The sequence below is a fragment of the Schistocerca piceifrons genome, chromosome 2, assembly GCF_021461385.2.
Source record: "Schistocerca piceifrons isolate TAMUIC-IGC-003096 chromosome 2, iqSchPice1.1, whole genome shotgun sequence".
Classification (NCBI taxonomy): Eukaryota; Metazoa; Arthropoda; class Insecta; order Orthoptera; family Acrididae; genus Schistocerca; species Schistocerca piceifrons.
Window position 1 is genome coordinate 146,863,495 of NC_060139.1, and position 14,536 is coordinate 146,878,030.

Sequence of the window (14,536 nt, forward strand, 5' to 3'; positions counted from 1 at the left end):
AGTTTCAACAAACTCTTGATGTGTTGAGTTTGCAGACTATTGGACTAGGTAATGAGTATGAGATGTTAGGCATAGAAAATATCTTGCATTATATATGAGCCAGCTCACTAATGTCTTTAATACAAACACGTTATGAGTGTTTTGTAAAAGCTAATTTTTGGCATTTCATTATTACAAAGCAGAAATAATGAAAACTTGAATAAAAATCTAAATAGGGATTGGACCATAAATTGAATAGAAATCAAAAGGTGAAATGGAAAAACTGTTGCAATTTGTTTGTGTGTCAGCTTCTTTTTCAAGTGAAATACAGTCACTTCATTGTAAGTTCAGGCATGAGGAAAGAAACAAAAATAGGAGGAAGGAAACACTTTATAGCACCGTCTTGGTGCATATGTGTGTCACACTAGAAAATAGTATTGGTATATTTCCTGTTGCTCATGTTTTTAGTTCAAACATGAAACTAAATGTTAAATGTAAACCATAACATTTTCAGTTTAGTTTCTGAATTCTAATCATGTATTGTTGTGAACAAGTTTCATTGATTCATTGCCTTGTGACCACTGGTACCCATCTTCAAAGTCTCTCAAGAACGTAGACCTACTTCACGTATACAGAGTGATTCTTATTAATGTTTAAAAACCCCAAAAGCAATGTATATGACGCTAAGGCTGTTAATTTAATAAAAGACATGCAGTCGTAAATTTCAAGAAATACCCCAAAAGTGGATGACAAATGTTGAATGTGTAACATCACTACATGAAGTAGTCGCCATACGTGTAGTGGTTGTGCCTATCAGTCTGTCACCCTCAGTCATCCCAACCCAAGTCAAGTATTCCCGTTGGCTCTATTCCCATGTGTGCAACTTTAGCACATGAGGCTCAGGGTTTGAGTCTTTTGTCTAGCAGGCAGTATTTTTGTCCTTGTGTTAGACAATTGTATGTTTACATTGAGGTAAGATTTATTGTTTTGTTTACCAGTCTTACAGTCTCTGCTGATTAATTGCAAATTATAGCACAGCAAAAAATTACCGTATTGCATCACAAGTAAATGAGTATAAGCTTCCCAATTGTGTTGTCACCAGTGAATGGCCTACATTTTCTTTACTAAATAATGTGTGTAAAGAAAAAAAAGAGAGGAAATGAAAGAAACACTAAATAAGTGCAGCTTTTACTAGGACAATAATTTTGTAACTTCTACACTAACAGCAGATCACATTTACAAAGGTGTTCAAAATTTGCACCATTTGCTCAAATGCAGCTATTGCACCCTCAATCATCTCTTCATGCCCAAACCCAACTGCTGCCTGTGCGGTTAGGTTCGTCATCTGGTGATGTCACATGTTTAACATTTCTCATTAGGGATATTTCTCGACATTTTTGACCCCATGTGTTGGATATTAAATTATTTGTCTCAACATCATCTATGTCACTTCAGGGGTTTTTGAGTGTTGATAAGAATCACCCTGCAGATTTAAAAATACCATTCTGTGCCATCTATTAGTGCTACATCTCTAAATATTTATGTTATAAATTTTAAGTAGAAAATAGGGATCACTTCAGTTTTACTACCAATTGTATGTAACTGCCATGTCTTATTGACTATATCCATTTCTCTCTTGCAGTTTGGCCAATGTTTTACTGCACAGCCCTGCAGCTAAACTTACTGATGACAGGGATCAAGCAAAGTCACAGAATGAGCAACAAAAATTATCAGGTCTTATGAAGTACATGCTGCCAGCTCACATTCAAACACTTCTGTTGTGTTTGGATGTTTCATATGACAGGGCAATACAGTTTGATTCACGGCCTGGATTAAAATTTCTGGTTCAGAAAGTAGCTAACCTTGAACGAGCTGCCAATCTTTATAGGCAAGCAGGTGCAGCATGGACATTGAAAGTAGTAACTTTGTTTGATTTGTGCTTACATGAAGTGTGGAAGAGTGGAGTTACTCTAGAAAAGGTCAAGTTAATTCTGGAAGATGAAAGGAACAGCAACACTAAATCAACAGAAGGAATTATGCAGAAGCCAGGAGCAGAAACGAATTATGACTATGGCGATATGTCAGTTTTCTTGAAAAGGTTACGTCAAAGTTTTGATCAACTCTGTGAGACATATGTTGATGTTGTTCTTGACAAAGATGGACAGCATTCAGCTGTTGATCAGATTTCTGATCAGCCAATATTTTTTCTTATAGCACATCCAGATGATTTTCCTGAAATAAAGAGGAAGGAATCTCTGAGTAAGAATATGACAACAAATTATGAAGAGAAGGATGCTATCTCTCTCCTGGCAAAGACAGAAGGTTCGTCCTGTGTAAGAACAGAAGATAAAAGTATTAATAAAGATTTAGAACATGATACTTCAGAGGCTGCTGATGATGAGTTTTCAGCTACAGATGAGCCCGATCAAAACATTCATAACACAGATCAAGTTGCAGTCTCAGAAGAAACTGTGTGTAAGGAAATATCAGTTGAAAGTGAACAGCATGTGAGCATAAGTAAACCTTTTGCTCTAGCTGATTTTGCTCGTCGCTACTCCTCGTCAAGTGATAGTGATACTGAAGTGAGGCTTGATACTAATGTCCTGTGTGATGGACTTTCAGCTAATCATGAGGTTGTGAATGATTCAGTATATGAAGTTGCAACAGAGAAAGATATAGAGGGATTAATGGGGGAGTACAAAAAACATAAACAAGCGCACACCATGCCTACTTCATATACAGACAAGCGTAAAAATCCATTCCTTACACAAGGGCAGGTTGACACTGCATTTGAGTCACCACCACCCAGTGAGCCGGTGCCACTTGAGATAGAACGCCAGCGCCAAAGCAGCCTCTTCAGGGTAAGCAAAAAACTATTTAATAGAATGAAGCAAACTTGTATTCCATTTCAGAAGAAATAAAATTCCAGTCCACACAAATATTCACTTTTTTTGTTGTCATTAGTTGATTTGCTCGGTTATGTAGTGTATAGCACAAGAATGTGGGTAAGCAATATGTTTCTTTGCTTATTTTTGTGAATAAGGGATTTTTTTCTTCTCTCTCTCTCTAGCTTTTTTTATCCTTAGTTCCAGAAATACTCATATTTTTAAATTGAGTCTCAATATATGTTTCCTGTAAAATTGATACTTGGATGTGCATGTTTCATATGTCTTCATTTTTGAATGTTGTACTTTAAATAATTTCAACATATTTTTCATTTATTAGTAATGTTTCATATGTTCTCTGACATGAAGGAGAAACTTGAGAAATATGGAACAAGGCAAGATATACATTAACAAAGAAAATCAATTTTAGAAACTAATTTCAGACCTGTGTTATTTATTAACCTTAATTGAATTTTGATATAATTTTGGTTTAAATGGGCCAAACCCCCCCCCCCCCCCCCTCCGCCCCCTCCCGCACACACCTCCGAAATGAGCCATGGACTTTGCCGTTGGTGGGGTAGCCTGCATGCCTCAGCAATACAGATAGCTGTATCATAGGTGCAACCACTACACAAAGGTATCTGTTGAGAGGACAGACAAATGTGTGGTTCCTGAAGAGGGGGAGCAGCCCTGTCAGTAGTTGCATGGGTGTGGATGATTGACTGATCCGGCCTTGTAAGACCTACCAATACAGCCTTGCTGTGCTGGCATTGCGAACGGCTGAAAACAAGGGAAACTACAGCCATAATTTTTCCTGAGAGCATGTATCTCTACTGTATGGTTAAATGATGATGGCATCCTCTTCGGTAAAATATCCTGGAGGTAAAATTGTTGCCCATATGGATCATCAGTTGGGGACCACTCAGGAAATGTCATCAGGAGAAACAAAACTGGTGTTCTGCAGATCAGAGTGTGGAATATTAGACTCATAAATAGGCAGGTAAGTTAGAAAATTTTAAAATTGAAATTGATAGGTTGAAGTTGGATGTAGTGGGAATTAATGAAGTTCAGCGGCATGAGGAACAGGACTTTTGGCCAGGTGAATAAAGGGTTATAAATACAAAGTCACATAGGGGCAGTGCAGGAGTGGGTTTAATAATGAATAAGAATCTAGGAATGCAGGTAAGGTACTATGAACAGTATAGTGAACATGTTATCATAGCCAGGATATACATGAAGCCCAAACTTACCATAATAGTACAAGTTTACATGCCAACTAGCTCCACAGATGATGAAGAGATTGAAGACATGTATGATGAGATAAAAGAAATTATTCAGATAGTTAAGGGAGGCAAAAATTTAACTGTGATGGAGGACAGGAATCCGACAGTAGGAAAAAGAAGAGAAGAAGAAATAGTAGGTGAATATGGGCTAAGGGAAAGAATTGAAATAATAAGCTGCCTGGTAATATTCTGTGCAGAGTGTAATTTAATCATCGCTGACACTTGGTTTAAAAATTATGAAAGAAGGCTGTGTACGTGGAAGAGACCTGGAAATGCCAGAAGGTTTCAAATTGATTATGTAATGGCATGACAGAGATTTAGGAACCAGGTTTTAAACTGTGAGCCATTGCCAGGGGCAGATGTGGACTCTGAACACAATCTGTTGGTCATGAGCTGTAGATTAAAACTGAAGAAACTGCAAAAAGGTGAGAATTTTTGGGAGATGGGACCTGGATAACTTGAAAGAACTAGATGTTGTAGAGTGTTTCAGAGAGAGCATTAGGGAACAATTGACAAATATGGGGGAAAGGAATACAGTAGAAGAAGAATGGGTAGCTTTAAGACATGAAATAGTGAAGGCAGCAGAGGATCAGATAGATAAAAAGGCAGGGCCTAGTAGATATCATTGTATAACACAAGAGATAGTAAATTTAAAATAGAAAAAATTAAGCAGGCAAGCCCGCATCTCGTGGTCGTGCGGTAGCGTTCTCGCTTCCCACGCCCGGGTTCCCGGGTTCGATTCCCGGTGGGGTCAGGGATTTTCTCTGCCTCGTGATGGCTGGGTGTTGTGTGCTGTCCTTAGGTTAGTTAGGTTTAAGTAGTTCTAAGTTCTAGGGGACTGATGACCATAGATGTTAAGTCCCATAGTGCTCAGAGCCATTTGAGCCATTTTTTAAGCAGGCAAGAGGGAATAAAAACATCTAAAAAATTAGATTGACAGGAAATTGAAAATGGACAAACAGGAATGGCTAGAAGACAAGTGTAAGTATTTAGAAACCTATTTCACTAAGGGAAAAATAGATACCATGTACAAAAAAACTGAAGAGACTTTTGGAGTAAAGGGAAGCAGCTGTATGAATATGAGGAGCTCAAATGGAAAACCAATCTTAAGCAAAGAAGGGAAAGCTGAAAGGTGGAAGGAGTGTGTAGAGGGCCTATACAAGGCAGGTGAACTTGAAGACAATATTATAGAAATGGAAAGTGATGTAGATGATGATGAGATTGGAGATATGATACAGTGAGAAGAAATTGACAGAGCACTGAAAGACCTGAGTTGAAACAAGGCCCCTGGAATAGACGACATTCCGTCAGAACTACTGATAGCCTTGGGAGAGCCAACCATGACAAAACTCCTCCATCTGGTTTGTATGATGTGTGAGACAGGCGAAATAACCACTTCAAGAAGAATGTGATAGTTCCAATTACAAATAAAGATGTTGCTGACAGGTGTGAAAATTACCGAATTATCAGTTTAATAATCACGGATGCAAAATACTAACAAGCATTCTTTACAGAAGAGTGGAAAAACTGGTAGAAGCCCACTCCAGGGAAGATAAGTTTGGATTTTGGAGAAATTCAGGAATGCGCGAGGCTATACTGACCCTACAACTTATCTTAGAAGATAGGTTAAGGAAAGGCAAATTTACATTTATAGCATTTGTAGACTTATAGAAAGCTTTTGACAATGTTGACTGGAATGCTCTCATTGAAATTCTGAAGGTAGCTGTTGTAACTGCGACCAGGGCGGTCGCGGGGTAGCACTGACAGAAGGCGCGGCGGGACCCGCGGAGAGGCCCGCGAACAACAACACAACGGAAAAGGACAGACACGACCAATTAGGACAGAACAAATACGACAAGACCGAACAACAGAGTCACAAGGAAACAAACTCATACACGAACCAGGAAGAAAGCAGTCTAGCGCAAGCGAGGTGTAAACCGACATAAGCGAGATTAGACTGACTAGATGAGCAAGTGGCTGGCGCTTAAGTACGCTCTTGGGGGCGCCGCTATTGGCCACTGGGACCACGTGTTCCACTGTGGCGCCCCCACACTAAAAGAGGGCCAGGAGGCGTGCGCTGCCACAGCTTACGGTGCAGCGACCTCTATGGGTCTTTGACGTCCATGACGTCTGGTGTGGATTCAAATTCCACGGCGCGCGGTACCAGAGTAGCAGGAGTGAAAGGCTATTTACAGCTACAGCTACAACTATTTACAGCTTGTATAGAAACCAGGCGGCAGTTATAAGAGTTGAGGGGCATGAAAGGGAAGCAGGTGGCTGAGAAGGGAGTGAGACGGGATTGTAGCCTGTCCCTAATTTTATTAAATCTGTGGATTGAGCAAGAATTAAAGGAAACTAAAGAAAAATTTGGACTTGGAATTAAAGTTCAAGGAGAAGAAATAAAAACCTTGAGCTTTCTTGAAGACACTGTAATTCCGTCAGAAACAGAAGAAGACTTGGAAGAGCAGTTGAATGGAATGGACAGCATCCTGAAAGGAGGTTATAAGTTAAACATGAACCAGACAAGGCAAGGATAATGGATTGAACTTGAATTAAATCGGGTGATGCTGAAGGAATTAGATTAGCAAACAAGACACCTAAAGTAGTAGATAGGTTTTGCTATTTGGGCAGCAAAATAACTGATGATGGCCAAAGTAGGGAGGATATAAAATGTAGACTGGCAATGATAATAAAAGTGTTTCTGAATAAGAGATGTTTGTTAACATCAAATACAGACTTAAGTGTTAGGAAGACTTTTCTTAAGGTATTTGTCTGGAGTGTAGCCATGTACAGACGATAAACAATTTAGACGGAAGGGAATAGTAGCTTTTGAAATGCGGTACTGCAGAAAAATGCTGAAGATTAAATGGATAGAACTTGTAACCAATGAGGAGGTACAGAACAGATGAGGGAGACAAGAAATTTGTGGCTAAAAGAAGGGATCAGTTGATAGGATACATTGTGAGACATCAAAGATTACTAATTTAGTGTGGGGGTAAACATGATGGAGGGAGACCAAGAAGTGACTTCAGAAAGCAGATTCAGAATGATATATAGGTTGTAGTAGTTATTCAGAGAGGAAGAGGGTTGCACAGGGTAGAGTAGCCTGGAAAGCTGCATCAGACCAGTCTTCAGACTGAAAACAGGCCAAAACCGACACTAGAACTAACACAAAAACTAGTACTGTGGAAAAAAGTTGCTGCTTCTGGAGTTATACTACTGCTTGCTTAATATTCTCATGACTACACATCTATTTCTACAAGAATAACTGATATCTGTATACTGTAAGAATGGTGGTGCATTTGCAGTGAACCATGTTATTTATTAAGCTGTGAACAGGAATCTTCAGTTGTAGAATTGGGAGAATCAAGCATTTTTGCAGACTTGAGTGTCAAACTCAAGGGTCACAAGCAACTTGCACCATATATTTTTATGCATCAGCATTTCAGTCATCAAGCAGTGAGTTGTTGGAGACACATAGATATTCAGATAAGTAGAAGATCTCCCCCTTGAGTAACAGCTTGGTGGATCCTACATGTTCTTTTTTTGCTGCATCTGCATGTTTTGCAGAAGGCATTTTGTGACTTTCTCTTTGAAGTTAATTTTCTAACAACGCTAACGATACTGCAAGCAGCTTCCAAAACATGGTACTTTGGTTGAGTTGATGTGTTTGATGTGAAACATTTCATTCCAGTGAACAACAAGAATTAGTTCATTGTCTAATACTGTTAATAACACTGTAAGGAATTGCCAAGAAACAACAATGCTTCGTTTGAATTGATTTGTCTGTTATATGTTAACAGGATACATTTCCAAGAAAAGTAGGAATTGGAGTATTTTTGCTGTGAACTAAGAAGTTTGCTTAATATGTAGCAGTGTTGTTTGGATTTTTTTCCCCTTCACCAATCTTCTGATTGGTTTGCCATTGCCTGCCACAATCCATTCTCCTGCACCAACCCCCGTATCTCAAGAGTAGCTTGTATGCCCAGTTTCTTCAGTTATTTGTTGCATATATTCCAGTGTTTGTCTTCCCTTAAGATTTTTGCTGTCTGCAGCGTCCTGTATTATTATGGAAATTATTCCCTTATGTCTTAACATACATCCAACCATCTTGTCTCCTCTTGTAGTCAGTGTTTTCTACATATTTCTTTCCTTATCAGTTCTTCAAAGGATCCCTCATTTCTTCCCTTAGTCCACATCATTTTCACCATCAGTAACACCACATCTCGAATATTTCACTGTTTTCTTACAATCCATGATTCACTCCCATATGGTGCTATGCTCCGGATGTACAGTTTTAACAGTTTCTTCCTCAAGTGCAGGAAGACTGGTAAGGAATAGTCTCTTTGCCTGCATTAGTCCACTTGCCTCATCCGTAATATTTGTTTTGCTTCCAAGGTAGCAGGATTCCTTCACTTCATCTATTAGATGGTGCCCAGTTTTGATGCAAAATTTATTGCTAGTCTCATTTCTGTTGACTCTCAATATTTTTGTTTTTCTTGGTTTACTCCCAACCCATATTCTGTGCTCAGTAGACTGTTCATTTCATTCAACAGTGCAGTAATTCTTCCTCACTTTCACTGAGTATAGCCCTGTCAACACTGAATCATTGATATTCTTCACTTTGAATTTTAATTCTAGTTCTTAAACTTCCTTTTATTGCCTTCATTGCTTCTTCAGTATGCAAGTAAAAGAGAAAGAATGAAAAAAGTCGCCAACTGGGTCACTTCCTACTGTAGAATCACCATGTTAATAAACTGCTCTTTACAGTACTGTTATTTTTCTACCGTCACCTCTTCTTTTGTTTCAATCTGAAGGTGACTTATATTATAGGCTGAAATCAGTTATCTGAATAAAAAATTAGCAAGTGTCTCAGACTGGTTTTTTTTTTTTTTTTTTTTTTTTTACTACCGTCCTCATGGTCTCCCAGAGCATCATGTCTTCAGTTACCATAGTAGTAGTGTATAAATCTTTTTTGGGGGATTTCAAACATCTTATACCTTTGTACGTTTTGAACACACTGTCTATGTTGACAAATTTTATGCACGTAGCTTGACAGTTCTTAAGTCTTGCTTCCATTATCAGATGCAATGTCAGAACTGCCTCTCTAGTACCATTTCCTTTCTAAAGCTAACCTGACTGTCATCAGTATTTGTGAAAATTCTTCTATATGTTGTTATTGTCGGCAGCTGCAAGGCATGGTCTGTTTACTGATTGGTTGATAATTCTTGCAATTATCTGCCATTGCAATCCTTAGAATTGTGTGGACGATCTTGTACGGAGAGTCATTGGCAGCTGTAGAAGGGACTTCAGGCAGCTCCAGGGAAGTGTGTTGGGACCCTTGTTGTTCTGGTGTACATTAATGACCTGGCTGACAAGCTAAATAGTAACCTCAGACTTTTTGTAGATGATACAGTTATGTGTAATGAAGTACTGTCTGCAGATAGCTGCACAAATATCCAATCAGACCTTGATAATATTTGAAAATAGTACAAAGAGTGACAACATTCTTTAAAAGTGTTGTTTGAGACTTTTCCAATGTAATAGCTGCTTGAATGGTTCACAAACACTGCACCAGGTGGTGTTGAGTAAACTGCACAATATTTCCACAAGACAACTGCTTGTCATCTTCAGTTGCTATTGATGCATTGTTGTTGGAGCTTACTGATTTATGCACCAGCAATCTAGAAAAGCAGGTGCAAGTGGCAGAGCTATAACATCGTCATAGATGACATCAGTACTCAGAGTCATTTTCCAGAGAAACAGGCTGCAGTTCAAGCAGGGCTACCGGTATTACATTGGGAAAGTCTCAGAGAGCACATGTGGTGCCTCTATGGGGAGGAGATAGTCAACAGAATAAGTGAGTTCAATAAATTCTGTAGCAGGTAGATTGTTGTGCTCTCTCGAATTTTTAATTGTGATTTTTTTGACCAGCAGCCTATACCAATGTTTGCCAACTGTAGCCTCTATATAGATTCTGCAGCTGCTAAGAGGATTTAATAATGAGCTAGCAGGTCACAGATGTGAGAAAGAATGCATTATACAAGGTGAGAATTATATAGTCTCCAAAATCTTGCTCTCACTTTATCTGAATATCTCATGTCCATCAAATGGATTCCTGGGAGTGAGTGAACAGTGATATGTGGTCTAATTCAGACTAGATGTGGCAGCAGATCATGGTGTGTCAAACTTCCAAGTTACACTGTATTTAATTTCACAAATAAACTACTGAGTTACACTGTGATAGCATTGCTGGAGAAGGGACTAAATTTTGCAACCACTCCGAAGATTTTGCCTATCAAATATTTTATTAGTGCTCTTGAACAGGATATGTTGAAACTTCTCAGCGAGTCTGCTGAACAAACAAGATGAGAGACGTGCAGAGCCTTAACTTGGATGCTTGCACTCGAGCAGAATTTCACTGCAGAGGAAAGAAAATAACTCCAATCTTTACGAGAAGACACAGAAATAGTAATTTTACCTGCTGATGAGGGGACTACTGCTGTCCTTCCGTCTGCAATATCTTATTTTGACAATATGATGGATTTGCTGGTGGACTCAGTATGTTGTTGTCTCTAGAAGGATCCAATGGATGCAGTACAATGAAAGACATCTGCTCTCCTCAAATCTAGTCAGTTTCCTGACCATCTGAAAAAGAGCTTGAGCAGCAGTTCAACCATAACTTAATGGCCTGCCAGTGATACATAAGAAGGAGCTCCAGTTTGCCTCATTGTGAAACATGTAGGAGGCCCAATATACTTCCTAGCAAAATGTGTGGCTTCTCTTTTGAGCTCTTTTGAGCTCTTTGGTAGGGAAATGTAAACACTATATTTACAAGATTTTATACAACAGTAGAAGAACTTGCACCTCAAACTAAGTGGCATTTTTCTGCTCACATGAGTGCCTTTGGTGGATTCACTATAACACATAGAAACTAAGCTGAAATAGGATTTCTTACATCTTTTCAAGCATGTGCTTACCTCAACTTACATTTTACTTAATGATCCTGTTTTGAGCAAACTTACAGTGTTGCTTTGTGTAGCCCTCTGTCTCTCATCGTACCTAATATTTTTTGAGAGACTTCAGGGACAGAGCACTTCAGTTAGCAGTTTTGAAATATAAATTTGTTTTTGGAGATGTGTAGATGATATTTTTGTGGTATGGCCACATGGGCCATCAATACTTACTCCATATTTGGATCATCTAAACTTCATCCATCTGAACATGTGTTTTACCGTGGAAATGGAGAAAAATGGAGACCTGCTTTCTCTGACTGTCATGATTTGTGGAAAGAAGGCAGATAATGGGTCACAGTGTGCTTTGTAAAACTACACACACCAACCTTTATCAATGAGCTGTCATCACCCATCCTAGTGCATTGGTGTGTTGCAGACTCTCATTTATAGGGCTAGAGCTATCTCAGATCCAGAGAGTTCACCAGCAGAGCTTAGCCATCTCTGCTCAGTGATTTTTCCAGAATGGGTACTCTGATAAGAAGATTCACAATGCATTTAGATCATCATGCACTAAAGAGCTACCAGGAAAAATTGAGAACTCCATGAGGATGGTTTTTGTGCCTTAGATTGGTGGTGGTTAGCAAATGCAAATGGTGTTGAGTTCTGTTAAAGATGACCTAGGTCTACGAAAACCAGGAATAGACAAAATCCCATTCCTGTATGGGAAATATTACATTGACTAGATGTGTTGCACTGTTAAAAACAGATGCTATGAACATGGACATCATACCAGATTGGGTTAGCCAGAAAAATCTGCTGTTCCTGAACAATGTCATATTGGGATGCGGCAAGAACTGCAGAGCGCCCAAATACTCTCACCTTCCCCCACATACTGACCGTATCATTAATGTAGCAACTGAAATACTTATAGCTAACAGGGTCTCTGGATTTCAACTCAGCAAAGTATGGAAACAAGTATTGGCAGCACTTATATATCATTGGCTGCAGATGAGTGAATGCAAGGATTTAACACAAATGAGGAATCAAGGGTCAGGACCATTAACGAACTTGCCCATGTATGCATGCTGGGTCCACAGCTTGCAGTCGCACTTTCCCACACTGTGCTCAAGTAGACTGCAGCCTGTTTCTCCTGCAGGGGGCTCTGGATGTTGACTTCTTCTTTGATTATATTATATCCCTGCCCCTTTGCACCTGCACTTTTCTAGCAAGCCAGTGCATTAGTGAAAAAGCCACAACATCAGTGCGTTAATAGCACCTGGCAATGATGTGCAGCTGCCTTGTGAAAATATTGTGCAGTTTACACACCACCATCGGATGCAACATCCATGAACCATTCAAGGTATTTCTTAAAATGTTCAGAAATTTTCAGTTGTACACTTCATAAAACAAAACAAGAAAAGAAACAAAAAAAAGTGCCGTACTTATGATAAAAATGTCAGTGTGTCACAACTGGAATCTGTTAACTCATACAAATATCTGGGTGTAACTGTTTGGAGTGCTATGAAATGGAATGATTATATAGGTTCAGTCATAGGTGAAGCAAATGACATACTTCATTTCATTGGTAATATACTAGTTCAATAGGTCTACAGAAGAGATTACTTACAAAACACAGGTACTACTCATCCTAGAATATCCCTCAAGTGCTTCAGATCCTTACCAAATACAGAAGGTGTTGAACATATAGAAACAAGGACAGCACAAAAGGCCACAGGTTTGTTTATACCTTCTGCCTTGTTTAATCCCAAATGTTCCAAAAACATTCATGTTTACTAAAATTAAAAATCTTTTACTATAGGTGGGTGATTTCATTAAAGAATATCTAATTTAAACTGCGGATATTATTCTCCTAGAAAATATGAAAGGTCTTCAAACAATCTCTTTGTCTCAAAATAAAGCTGCAGAAGGAATTGCTGATTTGGCTGACAGTTTGAGCATTTTACAAAGAAACAAAATCTTGTTTTGAAGCTTTTTCCATTACCTGTCATGAAAGTATGGACATTGGGCATGTAAATGATTCTTCGTTTTCTTGCTGCATCAGATTTGTTTTGCATACTCAAGATTTGAACAGCTTACTTTTCTGTCATCATCAGGAGCTAACTGTAGTACTGATAGGCTACGTGGTACTTTTGTATGGAGTTCTGTGAATTATTTCTTGGAGACATCAGAAATTCACAGAACTTTCCTATGATGCCAGAGATTATGTTGAAGTCTGTTATGGAAGAATATTAATAGTGATGCTGATTCTATTAGATGGTACATAAGCAGGCTTATTTCTCTTAGCCTTTAAGCATCAGTCACCCTTTGTTATGCACCTCACAGCCACTGTTCCAATTAATGTTGTTTTATGCACATTCAGATTTCAACTACTTCTTTGATGACAGAATCCCAGTAGCTTGATGCGTGGGATAAGATTTTTGTTTCATCAGAGATAATCATGTGGTAAGCAACAGAGTCTTATCATATAACCACAATTCGCACCGTATGTCTCTTATATAATTCGCTTATACTATTGTTTTTTACCTAATTACTTAAATAAATTATGACACTGATTGCATGTAAAAATGCTCAAAGGTGAATCAAACATTTGAATAAAATTTATGTAGAAATAAAGTAGACATAGAACTGAAACACGTGGGACTTCATATTTTATGTTCCTCCATAAACAGTATGTTTTACTTCAGTAGTGCTGTTTTTCAATGTGATCTGTTTTCTGTTATTGAGATGAAACTCCATCTAGGCAATACAGTTCCCATTCACACCACAACATTTTAGTTTCCAAAGAATATTTTTTTGATACAATCCAAGTCCTTGGCAAACCTACAGAATATATGAACAGGATCATTTTTGTTATTAAGCTATAGCAGAATGCAATTTGTGAGATTAGACATGGGTTTATGTAGTCAGAACTCTTTACAAAAGCCAAACAGGCAGTTAATGATATGTAGGTCACATTCTGGGAAATAATGTGTAGACTGAAAGAGTGAAACAAACCTGCAATTACAGATGATATCTTTATTTTCAATTTTTGAGACTGGTGTTGTTAATAGATACTTAAGCCTATTAGGAAATGTACCTAATTTTTGACTGAGTACAGTTATAGTTGAAGGGCAATCCTATACATTCTACAAGAAATACAATCATAGCTGAAAGAGTTATGAGTTTCAGTCTCTTTTTTTTTTAATTTCCTTAGATGTTGTTCTTAAAATTATATTAGAAAAGATCAGAAGGTAATGCACAGTAATTTTATTACCAAAAAGTTTAATAGGTAACAAAACAATAAAGTCACAAATGAACTTACATCATTTATCTACTTTTCTACATAGTCACCACCATTATCATCACATTTCTCCTGTCATGGTACCAGTTTCAAAATGGTCTGTTCATAGAAGTCTTTTTGGTTGGAGTATAG

The 14,536-nt window shown here is 38.3% G+C and overlaps 1 protein-coding gene across 1 annotated transcript in view; it reads left to right on the top strand.

Annotated features, from left to right (window-relative positions):
• The window catches only part of LOC124777374 (brefeldin A-inhibited guanine nucleotide-exchange protein 3), a 301,163-nt gene that overhangs the window by 279,467 nt on the left and 7,160 nt on the right, over positions 1–14,536 (top strand). The window contains exon 29 of the mRNA XM_047252762.1: positions 1,622–2,840. Within this exon, the coding sequence (XP_047108718.1) occupies positions 1,622–2,840 (1,219 nt within the window). The remainder of the gene's footprint in view (positions 1–1,621; positions 2,841–14,536) is intronic.